Here is a 25,993-nt window from a genome sequence, read left to right on the forward strand (position 1 = left end):
CCGGTAGGCGGCAGGGGGTCGCATTCCGGGATGGGAGCCAGCAGACGCTGTGGAGACAGCTGCGCCCAAGCTGTGTACTTGCGGGTACAAGAGAGCAGGTACCCCTACGAAGCGCCGATCGGGAGATCGCCTGTGTAGCCGAGGACAGGACAGCACATCCATAACGATGGTCCGATGCCCCCTTGCCCCTGTTCCTTTCCAGCTGCTGTACGAAGTAGGAAATGCGCGGAACCCACTCCTCACATACCGCGGGAAGCGCGACGATCCACCTCACCGCCGCGGGCTCGGCCCGTGTTGGATCGAGGGACTTGGAGTGGGTTGCGGTTAGGCTAGCTAGTCCGAGAAATGGCGATACGCGCAGCCTCCAGCCTGTCGTGTCTCCCTCGTGTGTTTGATGCGGTTGATGGGGCGTTGATAATTTGATTCCAACTCCCCATCTTTGATTGTTGGCTCATGTGCCGGTGCTTTAAGCAGTGGTATTACTACCTCTTGGCTGGCATCGCGAGGACGCACTTGCGCGCTGCATCTACACACACATCGATAAACAGTCTACAGTCGCCGCGCCTACATATTCCTCAGGTACGCTGTAGCACCAAGCCGATCGGATCGCGTTGCCGGGGATGATAGCTAATACACAGATACGCAGAAGATTCCTTGCCGTGACGCTGACAATGACTCCGCTCATCACAGCACCCGGACCGGCAATGGCTACAGCCGACGCAGCATCCGACCTCCCCGTGGGTATCGAACAAATCGAGGAGCACATCCACAAGCTCTGCGCCGAGGTGCTCTCTCGACCGGTCGCCAGGATCAAGCTTGCGCGGTCCTTTGTTGCTCAAGGCGGCGACTCGCTGCTTGCCATCAAGCTGATGGCACGGTGCCAGGACTCCGGATACATTATCAACATCCAAGACCTGCTTCAGGCCACTAGCATCCGGGAGTTTTGTCAGCATGTGAAACCAGAGGTGGCGGCGCTGCCCGTGCCAAATATCGCGAATGGTAGCGAGTCGGCCCTGTCAAACGGCCAGGCTGGGCGGCCGAAAACGAAGCTGTTGGATGAGCGCAATGGAGCCCGCGCTGACGGTGCCGGCCTACCAGATCCTGCAGATATGGTGGGCGTGGTTGGTAAAGGGCAAAAGACGGAGGGACGCAAAGCTGGGACGGAGGAGGAGTCCAAAGGGTGTGGGGATGCTGAAAGCGACGTGCCACCATTTGCCCTCTGGAAGGAGGCTCAGCTTGGTCAAGGAGGTGGCAGCTCTTCCTCATCGACGCTACAGGACCAACTGCGTCTGGTCGCGGATCAGTGCGGAATCTCCGTTGACGTGATCGAAGACGTCTACCCTTGCACCCCGCTCCAAGAAGGGTTAATGGCCGTCACGGCCCAACAGCCTGGGGCGTACGTGAACCGCTGGGTGTACCGCATGCCCCGGGACCTCGACGCCGAGCGGTTTAAGCAATCTTGGGTGCTAGTCGCACGCGCGGCGCCTCTGCTAAGAACGCGGCTTGTGCTGGGAGAGCTCGGCAGGGCGCTGCAAGTGGTTGTGCGCCAGGACATACAGTGGTTTTCCGGTGCCGACCTTGACCAATACCTTGCTGAAGACGACGCGTGCTTGATAGGCTACGGGTCGCCGCTGGTTCGCCTCGCCATCATCGGCAGCCCAGGGGATGAGCAGTACGTCGTCTTCACTGCGCACCACAGCGCCTACGACGGTTGGAGCTGGACGAAACTCTTCGAGGTTGCCACCCGCACATACCTTGGACAAAGTACCAGTATCCCGGCCTCGCCGCCATTCACTAGATTTATCCGATATCTCGGGGACTGTGACAGAGCGTTGGCCGAGTCCTTCTGGCGGTCAGAACTCGGGGGGGAAGTTGGTAGCCCATTTCCTCCCCGGCGGGATCCGTTGTATCGCCCCAATCCCACCCAAAGAATGGTGTATGAGCTCAAGGTGCCGCCGGCACCCGCCTGCATCACCATGGCCGGCCTCCTGCGAGCAGCATGGGCGCTAGTTGTCTCCTCGCATACAGGCGATGATGACGTTGTCTTTGCGTCTGTTCTCACTGGGCGAACGACGCCCGTTAGGGGCATATCTGACATGCTGGCGCCGGTGATCGCGACGGTGCCAGTCCGGGTCCGCATCGATAGAACGCAGCCAGTGGCCGACTACATGGCTTCGGTTCAGCAGCAGGCGGTGTCCATGATGCCCTTTGGTACGTATCCCTCCGACGCATCCAGGAACGGTGCGCGTGCTGGCCCGGGTTCGCGTGTCAGCCCTGTCATCTTCCGGGGCGATCGCTGACACATCCGACAGAGCACACTGGGCTGCAGAACATTTACCGGCATATCGGCGCCAGGCCGGACATTGCCCATTTCTTCGGCGTGCAGCCCGCCGGGCTCCTGACGAGTCACACAACGGCGCCTCCGCTCGGTCTCGAGCTCCATATCGCACCAAGCTCGGGGACAGACGACTATGCGCTCTCGGTAGAGTGCATCACCGAGCTAAGCAATGACGCCGCCGCGGTGCAGGTCAGCGTCCGATTCGACGACACCATGGTCTCGAGAGCACTGCTGGAGCGTCTTCTCGGTCGCTTCGCCCACATTCTGGTCAGCCTCACCCATGTCTTCGAAAAGGATGGACTCGTTGGCGACCTCAGCATGTTGAGCCCTGACGAGGTAACGCAACTGGGGAAATGGAATGGGCAGATGCCGGAAAAGAAACAGGCTCTCGTTCACGATCTAGTCAGGGAAGCAGGACTCGTTCGTTCTGAACGACAAGCAGTGTGTTCCTGGGACGGAAACCTCTCCCACGGAGACCTGGATTCCCTCGCCGAAAGGCTGGCGCACCATTTGGTCGGCCTCGGCGTTGGACCCGAGGTTGCCGTCCTGGTCTGCTTCGACAAGTCGAAATGGGTCGTCGTAGCCATGCTCGCCATTCTCAAGGCCGGCGGAGTAGTGGTCCCAATCGCCGCCGAGCCAGTTCAGCGGGCGCAGGCTGTGATCCATGACACTGAATCTCGAGTACTACTAACCACGCACCAATATGCATCCCGCTTTCCCGGGGTGGCTCACAACTTGGTAGTGGACGATGACTTGCTCGCCTCATTGCCCAACTCTCCGGGACCCGTCAACGGCAGAGCCAGTCCAAGCAACGCCGGTTTTATCATTTATACGTCGGGCTCTACCGGGACCCCCAAGGGCGTGGTCCTGGAGCACGCCAGCATGTCCACCAGCATGCAGATCCACGGTAAGCGGTTCGACATGGGTCCTGAGACGCGCATGCTCCAGTTCTCTAGCTTCACTTTTGACGTGTCCCTCCAAGACATCTTCACGACGCTTCAGTTCGGTGGATGCGTGTGTATCCCGTCAGAGGAGGAACGGGTGAACGACCTCGCCGGTGCCATTCGAAGGTTGCGTGTCACCTTCGCCTTCTTAACCCCCCGAGTTCTCCCCACCTTCAACCCATCCGATGTCCCTGGCCTACAACATCTAGCGGTTATCGGAGAAGCCTTGCAACCCGCGCATCTCAAACCCTGGATACATCGACTGCGCTTCACAAATGCCTATGGCCCAGCCGAGTGTTGTATTGTATCGACCTCTCACGAGCCCGTCAACATTACCCAGGCGAGCAACATCGGCCACGCGGTCGCGGTGGGTCTCTGGGTCGTGGACAAAAGCAACCCGAATCGCCTGCTTCCAATCGGTTCGGTCGGAGAGTTGCTCCTCGAGGGACCACTCCTTGCACGGGGGTATCTCAACGACCCAGAAAAGACCTCAGCCGCCTTCATCAAAAACCCCGACTGGCTAGCCCAACACGGGTTCAACGATGACTCTGGCCCTGCGCGCCGTTTCTACCGAACCGGAGATCTGGTAAAGCAGAATGATGACGGATCCCTCACGTACGTCGGCAGGCGAGACAGCCAGGTCAAGATCCGCGGTCAACGAGTCGAGATGGGGGAAGTCGAGCTCCATCTAAACTCTCACCAGTCGGTCGACGACGCGGCCGTGTTCGTTCCAAACCAGGGCCCGGCAAAGTCTAGCCTCGTCGCGCTGTTGACCTTCAAGGAACTGATAGACCCGGCAGCTCGAGAGCTACAGTCGACAACGCCGGATCAAGCCCAGATTGCAACCTCCCTAACTTCCCCCGTCCGGGAACAACTCCTTGAACACCTCCCCTCGTACATGGTTCCTACCACCTGGATATCATTGCGCTTCATGCCTCAGAATAGCTCTCGCAAGATCGATCGCCCCAGGCTAGTGAAGTGGCTCGAAGCGATCACTGCGGACGACCTCGAGCGCATGGCCCTAGTCGAGGAAGTAGATGCCCCAACCGTAGCTTCCAACACACAGGAACAGCAACTACAAGCCGTGCTAGTCGACGTCCTTGGGCTGCCGGTGGGCAAGGTCGTCATGAACCGGTCGTTTCTCAGTCTAGGCGGCGACTCCATCAGCGCAATGCAGGTGGTAGCCCAATGCCGCAGCCGGCATGGCACCACCCTCACCGTTCGAGATGTGCTGCAGAGCACGTCGATTGCTCAAATCGCCTCGCGGGCTGCCGCAGGTGCTGCCACCGGCCACGTGCAGGATGCTGCTCCTCACAAGCCATTGAAGGTCCTCCTTGAGCAGTTCACTACTTCTCCAGTATTATTCCCGGAGACAAGCGATCTCTCCTCGGCCGGCCTGACGTATGATGGCTTGGCTCAGCTCTGGGCTTCCGTGTCGGAAGCAGGGATCACAAGCCTGGACGAGGTACATGATGTGCACCCCTGCGCACCTACCCAACAAGGCATCATGATGAGCCAAATCAGGGATCCCACGATGTACAACATTGAGCACATTTGCGAACTCCAGGTGCCCGAGGCAAGCGGTCGGGTGGATATAAACAAACTCTCGCAGGCCTGGCAGGCTGTCGTCAACCGCCACGCGATCCTACGAACGATCTTTGTCCAGGCCACCACCGGCCAGGAACATTTGTTCTACCAGGTGGTTCTGAAGAAATGCACTCCACAAGTGCGCCTCATCGAAGAAAAGGGGGCCGCCGGCACCATCGCAGCCCTTTCTCGGGTTGAGCAGGCTGCATACGTGAAGGGGAAACCAAGCCATTGTCTGACTCTCTGCGCGACCGAGTCGGGTGCGGTGTTCGCGAAGTTGGAGATCAGCCATGCTCTCGTGGATGGTGTCTCGCTCGAATTAGTGCTCCGTGATGTCGCCCGCGCGTACAAGGGCGCTCTTCCGGGCTCGGCTGGCCCTCAATTCGGGAGCTATGTTCAGTTTCTACGGGAGAAGCGAGAGTCAGAGTCGTTGGCTTACTGGACTCATCGTCTTGCCGATGCCCAGCCGTGCTATCTCCCGTCGTCGATCGCTCTACCGCCCGGGACAAGGTCGCTGAAGTCGGTGACAGTGCAAATCGGGGATGCCATTAACATCCTCCACGGCTTTCGCGACGCCCAACGTGTGACCATAGCCAACATGGTGCAGCTGGCGTGGGGGATCGTCTTGGCCCGGTACACAGGATCCAGAGACAGTATCTTTGGTTACGTGACCAATGGAAGAGATGCACCGGTGAGTCCTCCGTTTCTTGACTCCGGGACCCCGCTGCTTTTGGACCTTTTACTGACGCTTCGACTACTAGATCCCTGGCTCTAACGAGATTGTCGGCCCCATGGTTAACATCATGGTCTCACGCATTCACCTCGGTAACCTACCGGCGACGGTTGCTCACGCCGCACAGAAGGTGCAGAACGACTTTCTCGACGCATTCGAGAACCAGAGAACCTCGCTGGGAAGCATCCAACACGCGCTCCGTCTGCCGGGGCGGAGCCTCTTCAACACAGTCGTGTCGCTCTTTCGTCAATCTTCAGAGCATGCCCCAACGTCTTCCGCCGATCTGGTCATAAGGAACATCACATCGGAAGGACCCACTGAGTATGACGCGAATCTTATGGTCTTGGCCGGCGACGATACCATGGCGCTCTCTCTCAAGTACTCTGGATCCTTCATGGATGAGGAATCCGCCAGGCTCGTGCTAGAGAATACCCGGCACACCTTAATTGCGATCGCCAGCAGTTCTGAGAGCAAGCTAGACGAGCTAGAGACTCTGAGTCCTTCTGACGTTGAGAAGCTCCTCAAATGGAAGCCTGATCTCCCACTCGCCACTGGCCAAGATTGCCTCCACCAGCGCATTCACCAGCAGCGCCTCGCCCGGCCCGACGGCCAAGCAGTGTGCGCATGGGACGGCGAGCTGACCTATGCCGAGCTCGACGCCTTCTCCGATCGGCTGGCGTGCCATCTCGACGGGCTTGGAATCCGCGAGGAGACTATTGTCGGTCTTTGCTTCGAAAAGTCCATGTGGACAATCGTCGCGATGCTGGCCGTCCTCAAGGCCGGCGGCGTAATCGTGCCTCTGGGAACCGCGCTCCCCCCGCAACGTCTACGGTTCATCCTCGAAAACACCAAGGCGGCCGTCGTGTTGACTTCAGCGCAATGCGCTGCCAAATTTGAGCATATGGAAATGGCACATAAACATACTGTCGACGCCACTTTGTTCACAGTGCTGCCAGACGTCGTTGGGCCGCCAGCTCGGCCGTCTCTCACCCCGGACAATACAGCCTTTGTCTTGTACACTTCAGGCTCCACTGGCCTCCCTAAAGGCGTAGTTCTCACACATGCCTCCCTCAGCACCAGCCTAGACGCCCACGGGGCCAAGCTTGGGTTCAGTACCAGCACCAGGGCGCTCCAGTATTCTGCATACGTATTTGACCTCAGCCTTTTGGAACTTTTGGGGACTCTCCGGTTCGGCGGGTGCATCTGCACAGTCTCGGGGGAGGACAGGCTGAGTCCCAACCTCCTGGCCCATTCCATGACGACAATGGGGGTGAACTTTGCTTCCACGACACCTACCGTCGCCAGCATTCTCGATCCGTCAACCGTCCCCACCCTGCGCACCCTGATGCTAGGAGGAGAGCCGCTCGAGCCCACCACCGTGGAAAGGTGGTCGGGCCATGATGTCGTTCTCTATAATTGTTACGGACCGACCGAATGCAGCATCATGTCCACCATAAACGGCCCGGTCACAGACCCGAATCTTTCCCGCAACGTGGGCTATCCGGTCGTCGCGAATGTGTGGGTGGCTGACCAAGACAACCACAACCACTTGGTACCCATCGGTGCGGCCGGAGAACTGTTGATCGAAGGCCCTGTTGTGGCCCGCGGATACCTCCACGACCCAGAAAAGACTGCAGCGGGTTTCATCACCGATCCGGAGTTTGCTTCCAGATACGAATCCGCACCTCCGGATGGACGCACCCAGCGGCGGATGTACCGGACTGGCGACTTGGTCAGACAAAGCCCTACTGACGGCTCCCTTACCTACGTTGGGCGAAGAGATGGACAGGTCAAGATCCGCGGCCAGAGACTGGAGGTGGGCGAGATCGAGCATTGGGCGAAGGGATCCTTTGCCCAGGCGCGGATGGTGGCGGCTGATCTCATTGCGCCAGCCGCGCGTAAGGGGGCGCCCGTGTTGGCCCTCGCCTTGGAGCTGGACATCCCATGCCAGGGCACGCCCGACGGCACCTCGCCACTCCTACCACTGACACATTCTCTACGCCGCTCGCTCTCGGCACTCCAAGACGCTCTTGAACAAGTGCTTCCTTCTTTCATGGTTCCCGCATTGTACGTTCCGGTGCAGTCGATGCCGTTGACGGTTTCCGGGAAGCTCGACCGAGGCCGGCTGCGTGCCGTCCTCAACTCCCTTGGGGAGGACCAACTTTCACAGTACTCCTTGATTGGCGCCTCCGGCCCTTCTGCGAGGGCCTTGACCACCTCGGAATCCCGCCTGCGGGACCTTTGGGTCTCCGCTCTGAGTAGCGCCGGAGTGGTCGGGCCCGCCTCTCACTTCTTCCGTCTCGGAGGCGACTCGGTTACTGCCATGCGGCTCGTCGCCCTAGCTGCAAACGCAAAGCCCAAGATTCGCCTCAGTGTAGCCGACGTGTTCGGGAATCCCGTTCTGGAGAACATGGCCAAGACTGTGGCCAGCGAGCCAGGCGACAGCACTGCTATTGTGAATGGGAATGCGGCCGCGATGGACGCAGCTCCCTTCTCGTTGATGCCAACCTCATCTGCGGCGCAGGACACGCAACTGACACGCCTTTCCGCGCAGTGCGGCGTCGCGGTGGGTGTCATCGAAGATGCCTACCCCTGCACTCCCCTCCAGGAAGAGCTACTCGCTCTCACGGCACGGAGACAGTCGGCGTACGTCGGGTGCTGGGTTTTCCGCATGGGCGACGCCCTCGACGCAGACCGATTCAGAAGCGCCTGGGAGAAGGTATCCGAGGCGGCCGTGATTCTACGGACGCGAATCATCGCGGGCAATGACGCCCAAGTTGGCACCCAGCTAGTCCTTCGAGAGTCGCTCCCGTGGAGGATGGTTTCGTCAGACCTAGAGGCATATCTTTCCCAGAACGAGCCGGAGCCTATGGGCGTTGGCACATCGCTCATGCGGTTTACCGTTGTGTCGACTCCCAGGTCCGGCCGTTTCTTCGTTTGGAAAGCCCACCATAGCGCCTACGATGGTTGGACATTGCACATGTTGCTTGAGGCCATCCGAGATGTTTACTCGGGCAGAGACGCGCCCACGTTCGCGCCTTTTACGCGTTACATCAAGTACATTCGGGGAGCAAACGGTGATTCGGAAGCTCGGGAGTACTGGCGCTCCCAGCTAACGGGTGACGTCGGCTCTGCTTTCCCAGTCATTCCCCCGAACCATCAACCACGGCCATCTTCGACCGTTAGCTTGCGCGTGACCCCGAGCGTGACCCCGAGCGTGACCCCGGCCGCCACCAGCAGCAATTTCACAACCGCAACCCTCCTAAGAGCAGCTTGGGCGCTCGTGCTGTCGCAGGAAACGGGCAGTCGCGATGTTCTCTTCGCAGCCAATCTCTCGGGGCGCATGGCGCCAGTGCCGGGAATTCTCGACATGGCAGCTCCAACACTAGCCGCGGTACCGGTCCACATCAATACCGACCGTAACCGCTCCGTTGCCGACTATCTTAGCGCGGTCCAGCAGCAGGCGGCCGAGATGATACCATTTGAACATGCCGGGATGCAGAATATCAACCAGATGCTGCCCGAAAAAACACTCGATCTTAACCATCTCTTCGTCATCCAACCTTTCGCCGACCGCCTCGGCGAGGACAGTGCGTCGCTGCTGCCACAGGGCTTGGAGTGGGTACCATACGGCGGTGCGGCGCCGTTCCACGCATACCCGCTGGTAGTGGAGTGCAACACCGGAGCGGAAGCAGAAAATAAGGGCGACGGTGTTGAGTTGGAGGCCTGGTTCGACGAAGCGGTCCTTCCCTCTGACAAGGCCAGAGAGATCATGGAACGGTTCAAGCACATCTTCATCCAGCTTCGAGCCGCAGCCTCGTCCTCGGGCGTGGATAGCAGCACCCCTGTTGCACGCATCGACATACTTGGTCCCCAAGACATTCCACGCATCCGAGGCTGGAACCAGTGGGTCCAACCAACGGACCCGAGCAGCGATGCGTGCATACATGACCTTGTCCATCAACAGCGCCTGCGCCAGCCCGACGCCCAAGCCGTTTGCGCGTGGGACGGACAACTGACATACGCTGAGCTGGACCATCTGTCACTCGAGCTTGCCCATCACCTCGTTAGTCTCGGGGTACAGTCCGAAGTTCCAGTGCTCATGATCTTTGAGAAGACGCTCTGGGCCGTCGTCGCGCAGCTTGCCATTCTCAGGGCGGGGGGCATTATCGTGCCGGTCGGCCATAACTACCCAGTGCAGCGCGTCCAACACATCATACAAGCCACCGGAGCTAACGTCATTCTCGCTTCTAAGATGTACGAGGCGCACCGCGGATTGGTTCCCCACGTTCTGGTCCTGGATGAAAACCTCATGGCTCGCCTGCCCCTACGCCAGCCAGCGCTGGCCTGCGGGACAGCAAAACCGACCGATGCTGCATTCACCCTCTTCACTTCTGGGAGCACCGGCACCCCCAAAGGAGTGGTGCTAGAACATCGATCGCTGGTGGCGAGCCTAAAGGCCCAGCGCGGCCTATTCGCGGGACCCGCAGCGCGGGTTCTCCAATTCTCTGCGTATTCCTTCGACATCAGCATCGCAGAGACATTCGTACCCCTGATTATGGGCGGCTGTGTTTGTGTGCCCTCTGAGGATGACCGTGTCGGCGATCTCGCGGGTGCCATGGAGGCAATGAAGGTTAACCTTGCGCATCTGACGCCGACAATGGGTGGCCTTGTCCAACCCCGACGATTGCTTTCTCTGCGGACTGTGGTGTTCGTAGGCGAAGCCCTCACGTCTGAGGCAGCATCAAGGTGGCTGGTGGGCCACATTCGCGTCTTCAACGGGTATGGACCTACGGAGTGCAGCATGTACTCCTCTGCCCGCCATATCAAGGCAGCGGGTGAGGCACCAAACATTGGAACCGCCATTGCCGGCAGTAACTTGTGGGTTGTCGAACCATTTGACCACAATTGTCTTGTCCCAGTCGGCGTCCCAGGCGAGCTCCTCATCGAGGGCCCGTTGCTCGCCCGCGGCTATCTAGGCGATGAGAAGAAGACGACTGCAGCCTTCGTGACGGACCCGACCTGGGTACAGTACTTTGACTTGGGCCCAAGGAAAGGACGACGCTTTTACCGGACAGGAGATTTGGTACGACAAGCCCCTGACGGCACCCTCGAGTACCTCGGCCGCCGGGACACCCAAGTCAAATTGCACGGCCAGAGGATAGAGATTGGTGAAATCGAGCACTGGGTACAGAAAGTGCTCGGGGCCCGAGCGGGCGCCACTGTGGCAGGTCTCTTGACTCGAGACAACGGGAGCGGAGCCGCGGGCGAACCCGCTCTAGCCGTCGCTGTGGAAATGGACCACGCCGAGCCGAGGGCGCGGCAAACACCGGAACGGACAGGGGGCCAGCCGTTCACCTTGCTGCCGCTCTCTGATGACCAGCGCCAGTTGTTCGGCCGAGTGCGGGCTTCTCTCTCGGAAGTCCTGCCTTCGTACATGGTGCCTCGTTTGTACATCCCCGTCGACAAACTCCCCATGACAGACTCGGGAAAAGTCGACCGTCGGGCGGTGTGGACAACAATCCAGCAGTCTCGACTGTCGTCGCAATACTCGGTGATCACCAATCGCACTAGGGTAGCACCCGACACCGATACGGGGCGGCAGCTACAGCAGCTCTGGGCGGCGGCGCTGAGAATCCCACCACAGGAGATATGGGCTGGCGATGACTTCTTCCTGTCTGGCGGCGACTCAATGTCGGCAATGCGCATGGTGGCCAAGGCGCGCGAAGCGACGCGAATGCCGCTCACAGTGGCCGATATCTTTCAGTATCCCATTCTGGCAGACCTGGCAAAGGTTGTAGAGACAAGAGGGTCGGAGACTGCCCCCTCACAGTCGGTCTACCAGGCCTTCTCGGCGATGGGGGTCGCAGAGCCGGGCCCATACGTGGCCGAATCTATCCAGCCCCTCCTTCTCGAGGGGTGCCATGCCGTCGACGCCGCCCCGGTCACTGATTCGCAAAGCCTATTCGTCGTCTCGTCCTTGCGGAAGACGCGTGACTCTTTTGCGTATATCACGCTCACGGGCGAAGGGTCGTGTGACGTCGAAAAGTGGAAAGCACGCTGCTGGGAGCTCGTCAAGCGGCACGAGATACTGAGGACAGCCTACATCTTCGTCAACGAACAGATGTTGCAGGTGGTGTTGCAAGAATGGCGGCCCGACATTGCGCATTTTGAGACAAACGATGCCGCCATCGACGGCTTCACCAAGGAACTGTTCGCACGGGACATGAACCGACCCCCAAGCCTCGGTCGACCGTTCGTCGAGTTCGCCATCGTCACCAGCCCGTCACAGCATCGCATCCTGTTCCGCCTCTCCCATGCAGACTATGATGCCCTCACCATGTTTCATCTTCTCGACGACTTGAGTGCGATCCATGACGGCAAAGAGAGCCCAGCCGAGCCCTCTTCCTTCATACGCGACTACGTCTCCGCGCTCCAGGGCAGTCCGGAGACGCAACAAAAGAGTCGGTCCTATTGGCGCAACCTTCTCCAAGGCGCAGCGATGCCGCGAATCGCGCCGCCACACCAGCATGGTCCATCGAAGGTCATCCATCACAGCACACGCACCGTCTCCCTACCAGACCGGGATTCGCAGTCAGGGAATCGCATCACGGCTGGGACTCTCATGAGGGCCGCGTGGGGCCTCACGCTCGCGCGGTATACGGGCATGGCCGACGTGACCTTCGGCGAGACTGTCTCGGGGCGCAGCACAGGCCAGCCCGCGGCGGCCACCGCGGTCGGCTGTTGCGCCAACATCGTGCCCGCGCGCATCGTCATCCGGGCCAACGCGTCGGTGCGCGACCTGCTCGACGCCGCGCAGGCGCAGCACGTTGCGCGCCTCCCGCACGAGACGGTGGGCTTCCGCGAGCTCCTCGGAAACAGCGGCAAGGTGGAGGCCGAGGATCCCCACTTCACCACGCGCATCAACCATCGCGACCGGCCGCCGCGGGGGACCCTGCAACGCATTGGCGACACCACCTACCAGACGGCTTTCAGTCTGTCGGAGGACGCGGAGGACCTGCCGGACATGTCGCTCACGTCGCACCCGTATCCCGACCACATCGAGGTGATATTTCACTATCGCGAGGGAGCAATCTCGGCCGAAGCGGCGGAGCATTTCATGTCTTGCCTGTGTGCAGTCTCGGAGCTGCTGGCGGCGACATCCTCCCAGTCTATGCGACTGGGTGAGATAGAACTTGGCCCGCACGCTGTCGGCTGGCCGGTGGTCGGGAATGGCAGCGTGGCGCTTGGGATTGGGCAGTCGGAGGAGGGAGACTGCGGGGTGTCGGATTGATTCAGGTTCGGAACAGGGTCTGTGGAATTTCGAGGCGTGCGAGTATGCCGTGGAGCTTAATTTCGGTCAGTGGTTGGAAACTGACGTGTCTGGGTCGCTCATGGCGACAGTGGGCAATTGGACTGGGGAATGTGAATTATGTGATACCAGTTTTGGTGGCTCGATGGGGTGATGTTGGTTGTCGTGCAAATGATGGAAATCTTGATAGTGCGGAATGGATTGATTGAGTCGCAACCCTTGCTTCAGCTCCGCTACCTCCGATGTAACCCCAACTCTGGCGTGCGCTCCTTCCTCGGTCACTCCATGCCCACATGCAGACGCGCACCTGCGTCCGCGGAATCGAACTCGCTCAGTTCCTTTGAAAGTTCAGTTAGGTATATTCAACTTCTTTCAACCTACCTCACCTGTTCAACGTGTTCCGTTTACCTATGCAATGCAGTCATCACCAAATTCGCTACTATAGCCACATGCACTGTTGTGGCCCCAGACACAATGATTGGTATCATGCATACTCGCGGCCGCCGTTGATCATGGATACGGATCTGTTTGACACAAGCACCGTCTCGTCTCGGCTTCTTTTCTCGAAACAAGGTTATATTTCCGGGCGTCAGGGTATCTATCTACATTACTCCATTACATTCTTTCCAGTATTCGTTATCAACATCATTACAGAACGAGAAGCCCCATAAGACCCACGGCAAGAGCGGCAGCGGCTGCCCTAACCGAATTCGCCCCAATTCCGGCCGCAGCGTTGCCCTCGGGTTTGCAAGCATCGGTAGCGCTTGCAGCGCGGGTCTTTTCCGCGCCGCCGGTGATGGTCACCGGGTAGTAGTTGACGTCGGTGCCGGTGAGGAGGGTAGAGGTCGAGCTATCAATCGAAGTAAGACCCTCAACGGTCATGGTAACAGTAGCCTGGCAGTCCGCTTCGGTGGTGCCCCTCAGCTCGCAGGACTCGGCGAGGCTCACTTCCCCCTCGTAGCCAGCCACGGTAGACTCTGTGACAAATGTAACCTGGAATACGGTCGGAGCTTGCGTGACAGTCAAGGCCTGTGACGCCGGTTAGCTTAATGTCATTGGCCATTAGGTATGCCCCGTCCACATCGAGGCCACACACCTGAGCATTCGGTCCACACGTCTGAGACCCAACCAAGTCGTCCCTAGCGCTGGTACATTGGATGGCGTAGACGGTGTGGTCCTTGCAGACGCTTACGATGGAAGCAGCGTAGAGGCCCTGGCCATTAATCGCGTCGTCAAGGAAAAGGTCGACAGTGTTGGCCGAGGTTGTGCTGTTATCCCTGACAGCCAAGCTGTTAGCGAAGCTTGCCAGGGTGGTGGCGGCGGCGGCGATGGTGAAAGAACGCATGATTTCGAATAAGGAACGGTCGAAGGAGCAAATAGTAATTCCGAGAGGGAAAATTGTGATGATGATAGGATTGAGCCTCTCTCTTGGAGTGGAAACCGAGAGAACTTTATATTTCCCGTTGCCTTTTTGGTCATTTTAGTCATGAACTCTTTGCACAGTCCAGCGTGGGATTCGGTTCGCTCCCCCCCGGTCGAGTCATCCGCTCACTCTCTTTCTCGGGCCCCATTGGCGACATTGCGGTCATTCACAACTCATACCTAACTAAAAACGGCGCACACAAAATCCTTCCGTCCTTCTCGCGGGCTTCCCGCCACTCTTGGCGGGAACTCGCAGGAAGGCAGGGTTTTGTGTAAGATTAGGTTGCCTTCCATGCAACCCTCTCTCTAAAAATGGTGGCACTGCCACATCCATCAGCCACAACCACCTCAAGTGCTTCTCCTGTGGACAGTATGCAAGTGCATCCTTCATATTGCAGCCTGAGGGAATTGTCATGCTGCCCTTTGATCGACCATCGACCATATTACCGAGGTAGGTTTGTACATACACAGGAAAGTGTGTGGCTGTGAGCGCCGAGCATGCAGTGAAAACCCAAAAGTCAGGATCGAATGACAACCAATGAGAGCGCGCACGAGCATCGCTGCAAGGTTCTTGTGTTCGACACCGCTTCGGTCGTCGCAAAATTTGGGCAAAATTTATGGAAACAACAGGCAAAAACATCGGATTCCTCACTTTCAGAGGAACTCGGCGCCGTTGAGACTGACCAGGTCTCCGAGTCCATCACCACATGGGAGAAATAAGGCCCTTTGCCCCGAGGGCGGCGCGCTATCCCGTTAAAAAGAAAGCCAGGGCATGTCGACCCCCAAGCAGCTCTCCCTCATATCTCGTTTAATGCCGAAAAGGGGTCACGCGTTCAGGCGACCTCAGCTCAGAGCCAAGGGGCGTTGGGGGCCGAAAGTTGAACCGACTGTGTAAATCGCATGAAGGAGGTTCAGGGCTGATATTCCGGGGCCACCTTCACTGTTGCTGCCTAAAAGAATGACTCCTCATTCGACCTTCCACAATTTTCAAAATCCCAAGCTTACATCGACCAAAATCCCGAGGTCGTCCATATTTTTATCTTCGCCACTCCACATTTTGATTCAATCCAATTCTCACCTTCTCAAATCACCATCATGGCACCTGCATCCAAACCAGAATCCCCCCTCAATGATCTCACCCCTTTACTTGAATCTCTGTTGATTGGCACCTCCCCGGCCGCGCAGTTCGTTCACAAACCGATAACAGAGCGTGACCCGAATTTGAAGCACGAATCGGAGGCTGGCTCGAAGCCAGTCATTGACTCGGCTCTAAGATCTGATCTAGACCCAGAGCAGCCCTGGTGCCGTCGGTGCAAGTCACCTCATGACTCCAACCGGTCGCTGCGAAAGGTTCCCTGCTGCGGGACCTCTATTTGCAACTCATGCACGAATGAAGCTGCGAATGAAAGATTGCAGAATGACTTCTGGAATAACCTTGACTCGCACCAATGGGTAGGGTGTCTTGCCAACGCTTGTCAAATGTTCAGTGCACCCCAGGACTTTGATAACGGTCACCCAGTGGCCGAAGTTTCGCCTTCAATTCGTCTTCCTCATCAGGGGCTCAAAAATGCGGAACGGGCGCGAGAGGTCCTCGGGAGCATCCGTCCCCGGCCCGCTCGCCGCGAGTGGGAGCTCGCCCAGCGGCTACACAAGTCATTGGCCGACCACAAACTCATGCCGGACTGGTCACAGACACACTTGGATATGCTATCAGCATCGTCGTTCCCCGTCAGGTCTGGTTTTCTTACCCAGCCCGTGCCTATCATGACGGGCGCGCTGAAAACCGAGTCCAAGACTTGTACCCGTTGTTCTACTACATTTCAAGCAGTAGAGACTAGCAATGAAGCGGCATGGGCCTATGTGACCACCGCCTTTCCTGGGGACTGGGCGTGGATGATCCTGGGCCACCCGTCGAAGAAAGTGTTGCCTGAATGTGCGGGAAAGCACTCGCTTGACATCTGCCCCGCTTGCCTCCCCAAGCTCATGTTTTCGGGGCTCGAGTTTCTCGATGCTGTCTCTGGAAGCGGAAATTACCGCTTCGTCTGCCCTATGTGCAAGCATGTCTTTACCCCTGTCCAAGTGGAAAGGGTTGCCCGGCTCATTGACCCCAACCGCCCCCCGGCCACGTTGTCTGGGTTCTCAATCTCGACGCATTCTGCTCTGACCGTGCCAACAAAGGTAGCTGCCCTACCCAAAACCGTGACATCTTTGTTGGGCCCTTCAGACAAGGCAAGGCATTTGGTTGGTGGGGGTTACGGTGGTAAGGGTGACGGGTCGTCCAAGGGCGAAGACTCTGAAGGTGCTGCTCGCAGAGAGTCGTTGATCAGCGCTCTCGTCACCAAGAAGCCCAACGTCCGGTGGGACGATGTTGCCGGACTAACACCCGCAAAGCACGAGCTGCAGCGGGCAATCATCTTCCCAGCCCGGTTCCCCAACCTGTACGATGACAAGCGCAAACCCTCGGGGGCTATCCTCCTCTACGGACCCCCAGGCACGGGCAAGAGCTACCTCGCCAAAGCCGTGGCCACCGAAGCAGACCACACCTTCTTCAGCATCAGCCCGAGCGACGTAACCTCAAAATGGGTCGGCGAAAGCGAAAAGTACGTAACCCCCCCTTTTCTCCTCCCTCCCTTCCCAACCCCCCAAACCCTAACCACCCCCCACCAACAGACTCATCCGCCAACTCTTCGCCCTCGCCCGCGAGCACAAACCCTCCCTAATCTTCATCGACGAGATCGACTCTCTCTGCGCCAGCCGCGAGGACAGCGGACGCAGCGAGCACTCCTCCCGCATGAAGACAGAACTCCTCATCCAGCTCGACGGCCTGCGCCCCCCCAGCGACAGCGGCGGCGCGGGGGACAACAACTCGGGCGTGGTGGTGCTGGCCGCCACCAACCTGCCCTGGACCCTCGACCCGGCCTTCCGCCGCCGCTTCCAGCCGCGCCTGCACATTCCGCTGCCCGACCGGGCGGCGCGGCGGCGGTTGTTTGAGGTGTGTTCTTCGGGGGGCAGGTGGGGCGGGGTGCTGGGGGAGGCGGATGTGGATGGGCTGGCGGGCATGACGGAGGGGTTCTCGGGGAGCGATGTCGCGCAGGTGGTTGGGCAGGCGCTGTCGGCGCCGTTGGAGAGGGTGCAGACGGCGAGGTTTTTTAGGGTGGTGAAGGGGGGTGGGGATGGGGGAGGGGAGGATGTGTATGCGCCGTGTGAGGGGGGGGATGAAGGGGCTGTTGAGATGACGTGGGAGGGGGTGCCGAGGAATAGGCTGCGTGAGCCGCCTGTGACGGTGGGTGACTTTGAGAGGGTGCTTCGCGATCGGCGGGTGAAGGCGTCGGTTGGTGTGAGCGAGCTGCAGCGGTATGAGGACTGGACGCACGAGTTTGGGGTTGAGGGTAGGGACTGATGGGTTGCATGTTGTGTTAGTCGATGCTGCACGGGGATTCGCTAGGTGGGACAGTTACTGCGGAGTCGAGGGGTGGTTTGATATGCGCTCCGCCGTTGTCACACCGCCAGCTCATTCACAGAGTCGCACACAGGGTGCACAAGGCTAAGTAGTCGGGGAGATACAAATCCAGGTAACATTATAATACTGAGGTTGCAATACCCTGAACCACCTCCTCATTCTTCTTTTTCATCCACCGAACATCACTGACAGCCAGCTTCTGATTATGCGTCTTCTCCGTACCGACAGGCTCGAGGTGGTTGACTTTCTGGGACAAGACATTCCCCCTTACGCAATTTTATCCCACACATGGGCTGAGGAGGAAGTGACGTTACAAGACGTGCAACAAGGATTGTCACAGTCACGCCTTGGGTACGACAAGGTCACCGGAGCGTGTGCAGTAGCGGTTCAGGACGGATTCGAATACATTGTATGTGGTCCATTCTTGGTCTTGGAATACTTGGTCCACTCTGACAAGTACAAGTGGATTGACACCTGCTGCATCGACAAAACGAGCTCGTCTGAGCTCTCTGAGGCCATCAATTCCATGTTCAAGTGGTATAGTGACGCCGAAGTATGCTACGCATTTCTCCGCGACGTGAAGGCCGATGAAGACCCTCACTGGCAGTGGAGCGCCTTTAGAAGGTCCCGCTGGTTTACACGCGGCTGGACGCTACAGGAACTCATCGCTCCCGGGGTCGTCTACTTCTACGGCGCTGACTGGAAGCTCATCGGGTGCAGGGACAAGTTGCTCAATGTCATCGTCCAGGTTACCAATATCAACCCGCACTACTTCGTGACCGGTGAACTTTCGGAATTTTCGGCTGCGCAGAAGATGTCCTGGGCCGCCAACCGCCACACGACCCGCCCCGAGGATGAGGCCTATTGCTTACTCGGGCTGTTCGACATCAATATGCCTCTGCTGTACGGCGAGGGTGAGCGGGCGTTCCAGCGGCTGCAGGAGGAGATCCTACGCCAGTCCGAGGATGACTCCCTCTTTTCCCACATGCAAGACCAGATTCTGGCCACTTCGCCGTCCTATTTCTCTGACTGCGGCGGCGTGCTGAGGCGAGAAACCTGGCCGTACATAAACGACCCGACCCTCACGCTCAACAGGAATTTGTCTTTGAACCGAAACCGGATCAGGATGGCATTCCCGGTGGCCTATGTCTCGGAATCCGAGTATAGTAAGGTCTGTATCGCCTCCCAATCCGACCTCCTGCCCTCCCAGCACGACCTCCTGCCCTCCGACCTCCTGACCTCCTGGCGCGACCTCCTACCGTCCCAGTCCGACTTCCCTCCCTCCAGGCACGACTTTCTGCCCTCCGACCACGACTTCCTGATATCCGAGCACGGCCCCCTGCTCTCCGAGCTCGGCCTCTGGCCGGCCACGCTCATAGAAACAAAGCCGCCAGGGTTCTATTTCGCCCTCCTGAACTGCGGTACATCGAAGTGGACGTCAGTCTTACCCTTGCGCGAAGAATCGCCGGGCGTGTTTGCCAAACTTACCTTCGCCAACCCCCCGGCATGGGCCACTCTGGAGCCGAAGTTGACGCAAACCGTGACGAGAACTACCGTCTCCATATCCCGGGCAACGACAACCCCGCCCCCAGACCCGTGGGAGTGGAGGATGAGGGATAGTAACCTCTCTGCGGCGAGATATTCGTGGCGGCATAAAATGCAACCAGACTTCGATGCTCCTTTGGGCGCGCACGGCATGATGTATCCCATCATCCGGCAAGCGCCGCCGCACGACTACGACGGGCCGGCTGGGGTCTTGGGCGTTGCGGGGAGTGCTCCTCAGGATGTTGCGCTGGACAAGCTCAGGGATAAGGTCGTCATCAAGGGTCCCTGTCAGGCCACATCCGGCTTCCAGCTTCAGTACATACATGTGGCTAATTTCCGGTTTGCCTGGCTGGAACGCGGGGACGAAGCCCATATGATTCCTCACCAGGTTCCGGCCAAGGGGGAACCATGTTTCTTCTTTTCCAACCGGGCGGAGGAGTCGTTTATGGTTACTGTCCAGCCGACGAAGGTGTCGGTTAACGCGCATCTGTATACGAATATACCTGCGTGGAAAGGCAAGCCGGCTGTTGAGTATATCGAAATGATCAAAAGCGAAAAGCAAAATGCCGGCGTCAGCGAGCTGTTACGCTACCAGGCACCGCAGCGTGTCAATAGTGAGATGGATGTTGTGGTTCGAGTTGACAGCCGAAGGCAGATGAAGGGTTGGTGGGTGTACGTTTCGGTTACGCCGATAGTGGGGGATAAGTAGGTGGTAATCGAGTTTGTGGACAGCCGATTCTAAATAGGTCCCATATTCTTCGGGTCCTCGACAGACATGCGAGCCCCCTTTCGTCTTCCATCCGTCAGGTCAGCTTTTATAAAGGCGAGAAGGGCTCAATACTCCTTCCCGTCACAGACACCCCCACGCCATAATCACATTCCCCTTCCTTGATCTTCAGTGATTCCTCCCACGGTTTGTGCTTTCAGACATCTTGCAGCCTCCCTCTTCCTCCTACACGAACCCTCTCGGGGCGGAGACTGCAAAGCTCAGCTTCACGACCCGGGATTGCCCGGTCACTCGCAAATTCATCATGTACCTGTGCAGGGCGTGTACAAAGACCCGCCGCCGAGAGCCGGGGCAATGGGGATGATGGGTTGCCAGCGCTGTTTGTACGTCAACCACTTTGACAGTGGGTTGCAATGTCCCCCCATTAGACCTATACGCATTTCTATTGTCTGACCGTGAAGTGAGGTTTACGACTGGCCGAGGGTTGACCGAGGCAAGTCGGAGCTGCCTGGCAGCAATGGTTTGTTTAATATGTAGGTAAGGTACCTTAGGTATCCGTTTTCTGTTTAAACTGAGTCCCTTCAATAGGTGTTCAGAACTATCTGGCTGCCGTTCAAAGGTTAGCGTAAGACAAGGCCTGCTTGCATGGTTGTTCTATAATTTTTTATAAAAAGAAAAAGAGAAAAATGAAAAGATATTAGTCGTAATATATCGTAACTTGAACCTGGTGAAGAACCCGAGGGTGATCATGCCCTGGCTTCCAATGGCAATGAGCCCCTTGGGTAGGTATGTATGTACATACATAGCTGTTTGCCACCAACGATATCACAACGTACCCTCAGAGCCCCTCGGCATTAAATGCGGTCCAAGGAAGCCGAGGAATTTATCTCGAGTTGGTCCAAGTTCGATGATTAGGTAGAGAGTCGGGCGTGTCGGCTTGTCCCCATCCCATCAACACGGGCACGTGATAGCGCGATTGCGATTGATTAGCGGTGGAGCCGCGACACGAGCTGAGGGGTTGCATGAGACACGGGGGTTGCTTTTTGCACTGTCTCGACTTCATCAACCTTTGACTTCCTGGATTCACCGGCTCAGCCGACCAAATAGGTTTTGTCGGGCGTCAATCTCAGACCCGCCTCATTCTTTCGCGACACCATAAGTCACCCCCCCCACTTGTCGCCACCCCCCCCTTTTCGCCATTTTTGCCCCACATATAACCCTGAAAACTACGAATTTCAACTACGTATAAATCCGTAACCACTACTAGTAAAAATAAAGTAAAATTAGAATAACATTCCTTAGTACTCTCTGATCCGGTAAATATATCGAAAGTAAGAATTCTACTTTGATAAACAAGTATAAAGTTAAGATTTCATCTCTCATAGTAATTTACTAACAAAATGATTTGCTAATATCTACCTACTAGGGTACTTTAGAAATGGCGTAAAATTAACTTAGATATATAGTGTAAGTTAGATTTAGATATTCCTTACCTTATACTTCTAGCTAGTATATATCGGTAGATATAAAGGCTTAAACTTCCAACTATTTTCCTCACCTATAACCCTGAGGGTTATAGCGGGGAAGATTTTAGCAAACTTTAAAAACTTATAGAATAATCCTAGAGAATTATATAAAGCTCTAGTAGGTAATAAGTACTTAAGATATACGTAATATAATATAATCTTAAACTATTTATATTTTTATAAAGATACTATAAAGTTATTACAATTTCCATTTGTTAGTAAATTACTATGTAATATAAAATTTCAACTTTATACTATAGTATTAACTTATATTATATACTTTTAATTTCATTCCTGTATTGGAGGATACTAGATAACCTTATTCTAATTTCGTTATATTTTTAATAGCAGTAGTCAGGGTTATACATGTAGTTGAAATTTGGTGTTTTGAGGGTTATAGGTGGGGCACAAATGGCGAAAAGGGGGGGGTGGCGACAAGTGGGGGGTCCGACTTACTACTACTTGTGGTCACACCATTCCCAACTTGACTCCTCTCCCGTTCCGTGACCTCCATCATACCTACCGTGCCTATCTCATCTCCCAAATTGCATCATTCACCATCATAATGTACGTCTGCGATGATTGCATCAAATCCTTTTCCGCATGGTGGTCTCGCGAGCAACATTGCACCGCGACGGGCCATCGCCCGCCCAAGTACGAATGCGACACCTGCGACGCGTACTTTGGCTCTGAACAAGCACGTTGGCAACACATGAACGCCAAGTGCCATTTTTCGAGCTCCAGTGACGGCGGCTCATCGTCCTGGGAGAAGTGCCGGTTGTGCAACGATGCCTTTTACACCGACAAGGAATGTAACGACCACATGGTCAACGAGCACTTGTATTGCCGTGACTGCGACCGGACATTCATGAATCACAACAACCTCAGGCAGGTGAGCCCTCTCCAGTCATCCCACCCCCCTCCCATACACGCCGACCCACATCGCCTCTCCAGCACCTGAACTCCAGCACCCACCGGGGCAGCACCATCCCCTGCCCCTTCTGCGCCGCGACCTACACCACCGCCACCGGCATGACCCACCACCTCGAGAGCGGAGCCTGCCCGCGCGCCCCGAGCCTGAACCGCAACGAGCTGTACGAGCTGGTGCGCGCCCGCGACCCCCGCGGCATCATCTCGCGTCACTCGGTGCACCCGGAGACGGTCACCTACACGGCCACGGCCGCGGCGTACAACGGCTACGGCTACGAGTGTTTCTTCTGCCAGCGCGAGTTCGGCACCCTCCACGGCCTCAACCAACACCTCAACTCGCCGGCCCGTAAGTACCCCCCCCCCCCGATCTTACACATCCTCCATCCTCCATCCAACCTCGTCTGCTAACGTAAGAGCCCTGCGCTCGCGCCCGCCCCCCTCCCAGACCAGGAGGTGCTGTACCACTGTCCCAACACCCGCTGCGGCAGCGAGTTCAAGGCGCTGGCTGCTGTCATCAACCACCTGGAGAGCGAGTCGTGCGGGGCCATGCGGTTTGAGACGGTGCAGCGGCAGATTGGTGATATCGTCAGCGGCAACCGTTTGCTGCAGTTTTAGGGGCAGGGATGGGGGTTATCAATGACTTTGTTGGGGTGTGTTTTGATCGGCTGTTCAGGCGTTACTGATGGGATATTAAGTTGTCTGGCGTGATAATATTAAGTACCTTACCTACTAGGTACATGTAACCAGCGTACATGGCCTGTTGAGTGGGCGTGGGCGAGGATTTGGGTTTGGGGTACTGTGTACTTGATGAGTGCGGCGATTGACGGGGGAAAACGCGTGTTCTTTATCAGATGCTAGCCATCAAATATCAGCTACTTCACATTCGTGGTCGTCCAATGAATGGCACTAGATAATATGCCGGGTTGTGTATTTGGGTGTGATTCCAATGCCGATCGGCCCCCCAAAACCGAACATTGATTAATAATTATCATTACGAAACCTAAAAGGATGGTTGGAATTTAATTCGAAAGCTCTCGGTCCCGTACAGCCGCGAAACACGAGAAGTCGCGCGCAGCCAACTCGTCTACCTAGGTTGGGATATGCTTCTTTCGGTAGGTACCAAACCATCTTCGATGACATGAGGACGTCCTGGTATCTGCGATAATTGCCCGGTAAGAATCGCACATCGGACTCAATCCATGATGCTCACCTGATCTGGTCATTCTGAACTTCCTCGGCACTTTCCAAGTCGACCGCCATCACCCTGTCGTCTGGCGGCGGACGAGAAACGGCTTCGTGGTCGGGCGGAGGAAATGCTGGGGTCACCCGAAAGGTTGGGCAGGGCCCGGGCAGTGGATATGGGAGGGCTGAAGCATACCCATGGGCCGGGAGCGGTGTATTTCTGATGCCTTGGCCGTTGCCATGTCCCATCGGCATATTTAGAGGAGCAACTTGAGCTTGAAGCTTGAATTGGATGCCGCAGCTTGTAACATGACGTCGAAATAAGGTTATTCTGGGTCGGTTAGGCCAATTGGAGGACTCAAATTCACGCACTGTGATCCACAAAAGCGAACCCCCCTGCACAACCCCGGCTCAGCGCACTGCAACCAACGTGCCCGAGGATTGTGACACTCGCTGCACGCTGTGCCAAGAAGGCCGAAGTTGCCGGAGAGGAAATATCCGGACCTCTGCGGCGCGTCATGTTAATGACAGGTCTGCCTCGCTCATCGGTTTGTAGCAGATAGCTAGAGAGTCAAATGCCAGTTCCCTTACCGAGGTAATTATCCACGTCCCACTAATACCAGGCTCCAACGTCCGGGTCCAATCCGCTCGCTCCTTCATCGAGTCAGGTTTACCGGGTACCCGGGCGGGAGATCTGCGAGTACAGGCGGGGGTTAGGTACGGCTTAGAAAAAACAGGTCGGGAAAGTTTGAGTTAAGGGAAGGAGCCAACAACACGCGACTTCCCCAAACAAGCCAAGCCATACCCCCAGGCAGCCGTTCATTTGGTTGAAGCGCTCATTAGGTATCCCTTTAAAACGATTAAACCGTTTCGAAAAAGAGACTTCAAATCGTAGGCGCGAGGCTTAAACGCTATTGAACTGGCAACTCGGGGCTTAGACGGAACAAGCTGCTCTCTCAGCAAGCGGGGAGAGTTTGACTCCCCCGATGAGCTATTTTGCGTTTCTGAACCCTCCCCTTGCCCCGGTAAGGGTAGGTGGGAAGTCAGGGTCCGTTTTTCATGTCCCCCATATTCAACGCCGAGGGATAGAGAAACCTTTGGAGAGGTAAACGTTAATCTGCAGATAAAGGGAGATCCGTTGACTTGACTGCTTACCCAACAGCAACGCTCGACCAAACAACGCCCAAATTCGAAGACATACTGCAAGGTAGACCTTGCGACAGCCACAGTCATTTGTGTCTCCGTGCGCCCACCCTCATGCACCTATCGCATAAGCGCATCACCATTTTACCACCATGATCACGTACGAAGAGCCTCGGCTCGAAGCACGCGGGGTACTGACCGCACGGGCGTCCGAGGGCGGTCTGGGGGCATAGATTCGTCATAGCCGTCCGTCTCCGTATGTTCCCGCTCCATTCCAACCTCGTCCGTCCACGCCAGACAAAGCTTTCGTTCCCATCGCTCGAGCTCAACGATGGCTTTGTCTTCCGACACCACGGACCACGCCGCCGCCGAGGGCCTTCAGCGTTCCCCGTCGCCACCAGCGCCGACGGCCGACAACGACGCCGCCGCTGAGGGTCTTCGGCGGCGTGAGCCCTCGCCACCCTCGGCCGCCGACCCGGCCGAGCGTCACAACCACCGTCCCCCGTCGCCGCTCACGACGGTCGACCACGACGACGACGTCGAAAACGGGACGATCCGGGCGCCCCGCGCCGCGCCCCACCGTTCCAACCTGCAGCCCACCAAGGGCTGCCTCAAGACCCCCAACCCGCCGGGCGAACGTGCGGGGGCCAGGAGCGGCGTGACCTTTGCGGCGGAGCACCGCTGCGTGGTCACGGGGAGGCCCGTCACGCCCCATCCCAGGGACCGCGCGCGGTGGCAGGCAGGAACGCTGGCGGAGCGGCAGGCCCAGCGGGATCGGAGGAGGCGGCAGCACGCACGGCGCCGCGGGACCGGGCTGCCGCTGCACACGTCGAGGGCGATGGGGCGGCTCCGCCAGGAGGAGGGGTGGGTGGGAGGCACGGCCGGGTCTGCCACTGGCGGGGGGAGCGACGCCGTAACGGTGGAGGAGGGTGTTGAAGCCGAAAGCGCGGCCGTCCTGGCCGTGTGGACGGACTTTAACACTGGTTGGAACAAGCGGGACTGCCCGATTTCCAACAAGGGCGACCGTGCGTCCCACCCGGCCGTGCTTTCTTCGCGGCGGCAGCCACCCGCGGCTTAAGGTGCGCGATAATGGTTGAACGGATGGGCACCGGCACAGCCATCCTGTCAGCCTTCCCCCGGGACA

General features: G+C 57.5%; 6 protein-coding genes across 6 annotated transcripts; 5 read left to right on the forward strand and 1 right to left on the reverse strand.

Annotated features, from left to right (window-relative positions):
• Positions 1-704: 704 nt before the first annotated feature.
• On the forward strand, positions 705-13,076 carry B0H64DRAFT_425642 (uncharacterized protein; the record flags this gene model as incomplete). The annotated part of the gene is made up of 44 exons (XM_062805691.1): positions 705-1,558; positions 1,772-2,211; positions 2,313-2,641; positions 4,295-5,452; positions 5,631-7,736; positions 7,773-7,934; positions 7,965-8,168; positions 8,211-8,423; positions 8,457-8,521; positions 8,558-8,568; positions 8,605-8,907; positions 8,956-9,053; positions 9,105-9,155; positions 9,189-9,237; positions 9,271-9,312; positions 9,343-9,449; positions 9,510-9,596; positions 9,633-9,643; positions 9,674-9,685; positions 9,758-9,896; positions 9,939-10,097; positions 10,143-10,266; positions 10,321-10,373; positions 10,434-10,512; positions 10,582-10,688; positions 10,719-10,742; positions 10,785-10,833; positions 10,864-10,892; positions 10,953-11,049; positions 11,086-11,177; positions 11,208-11,399; positions 11,436-11,486; positions 11,520-11,595; positions 11,632-11,650; positions 11,699-11,738; positions 11,778-11,815; positions 11,846-11,850; positions 11,926-11,967; positions 11,998-12,066; positions 12,097-12,135; positions 12,184-12,196; positions 12,233-12,259; positions 12,311-12,395; positions 12,429-13,076. The coding sequence occupies 44 exons, from the start codon at positions 705-707 to the stop codon at positions 12,894-12,896; spliced, it is 8,418 nt and encodes a 2,805-aa protein (XP_062656318.1). The 3' UTR covers positions 12,897-13,076.
• A 127-nt stretch (positions 13,077-13,203) lies between these two features.
• Positions 13,204-14,581, reverse strand: B0H64DRAFT_476449 (uncharacterized protein). Its single transcript, XM_062808150.1, has 2 exons — positions 14,011-14,581; positions 13,204-13,943 (listed from the first exon to the last, which is right to left on the reverse strand). The coding sequence occupies exons 1-2, from the start codon at positions 14,257-14,259 to the stop codon at positions 13,563-13,565; spliced, it is 630 nt and encodes a 209-aa protein (XP_062656319.1). The 5' UTR covers positions 14,260-14,581; the 3' UTR covers positions 13,204-13,562.
• Positions 14,582-15,262: 681 nt separating this feature from the next.
• On the forward strand, positions 15,263-17,909 carry B0H64DRAFT_464381 (P-loop containing nucleoside triphosphate hydrolase protein). The gene is made up of 2 exons (XM_062807628.1): positions 15,263-16,936; positions 17,007-17,909. The coding sequence occupies exons 1-2, from the start codon at positions 15,432-15,434 to the stop codon at positions 17,734-17,736; spliced, it is 2,235 nt and encodes a 744-aa protein (XP_062656320.1). The 5' UTR covers positions 15,263-15,431; the 3' UTR covers positions 17,737-17,909.
• Positions 17,910-18,001: 92 nt separating this feature from the next.
• B0H64DRAFT_418743 (heterokaryon incompatibility protein-domain-containing protein) lies at positions 18,002-19,118 on the forward strand (the record flags this gene model as incomplete). The annotated part of the gene is made up of 3 exons (XM_062805340.1): positions 18,002-18,205; positions 18,260-18,810; positions 19,064-19,118. The coding sequence occupies 3 exons, from the start codon at positions 18,002-18,004 to the stop codon at positions 19,116-19,118; spliced, it is 810 nt and encodes a 269-aa protein (XP_062656321.1).
• Positions 19,119-22,077: 2,959 nt separating this feature from the next.
• On the forward strand, positions 22,078-23,441 carry B0H64DRAFT_201676 (uncharacterized protein). The gene is made up of 3 exons (XM_062799267.1): positions 22,078-22,486; positions 22,549-22,870; positions 22,970-23,441. The coding sequence occupies exons 1-3, from the start codon at positions 22,160-22,162 to the stop codon at positions 23,137-23,139; spliced, it is 819 nt and encodes a 272-aa protein (XP_062656322.1). The 5' UTR covers positions 22,078-22,159; the 3' UTR covers positions 23,140-23,441.
• Positions 23,442-25,180: 1,739 nt separating this feature from the next.
• B0H64DRAFT_444127 (uncharacterized protein) lies at positions 25,181-25,927 on the forward strand (the record flags this gene model as incomplete). The annotated part of the gene is made up of 1 exon (XM_062806759.1): positions 25,181-25,927. One exon carries the CDS (start codon positions 25,181-25,183, stop codon positions 25,925-25,927), a length of 747 nt encoding a protein of 248 aa, XP_062656323.1.
• Positions 25,928-25,993: the final 66 nt, after the last annotated feature.

This window comes from Chaetomium fimeti, assembly GCF_033439085.1.
Source record: "Chaetomium fimeti strain CBS 168.71 chromosome Unknown B0H64scaffold_6, whole genome shotgun sequence".
In the NCBI taxonomy this organism is placed as follows: Eukaryota; Fungi; Ascomycota; class Sordariomycetes; order Sordariales; family Chaetomiaceae; genus Chaetomium; species Chaetomium fimeti.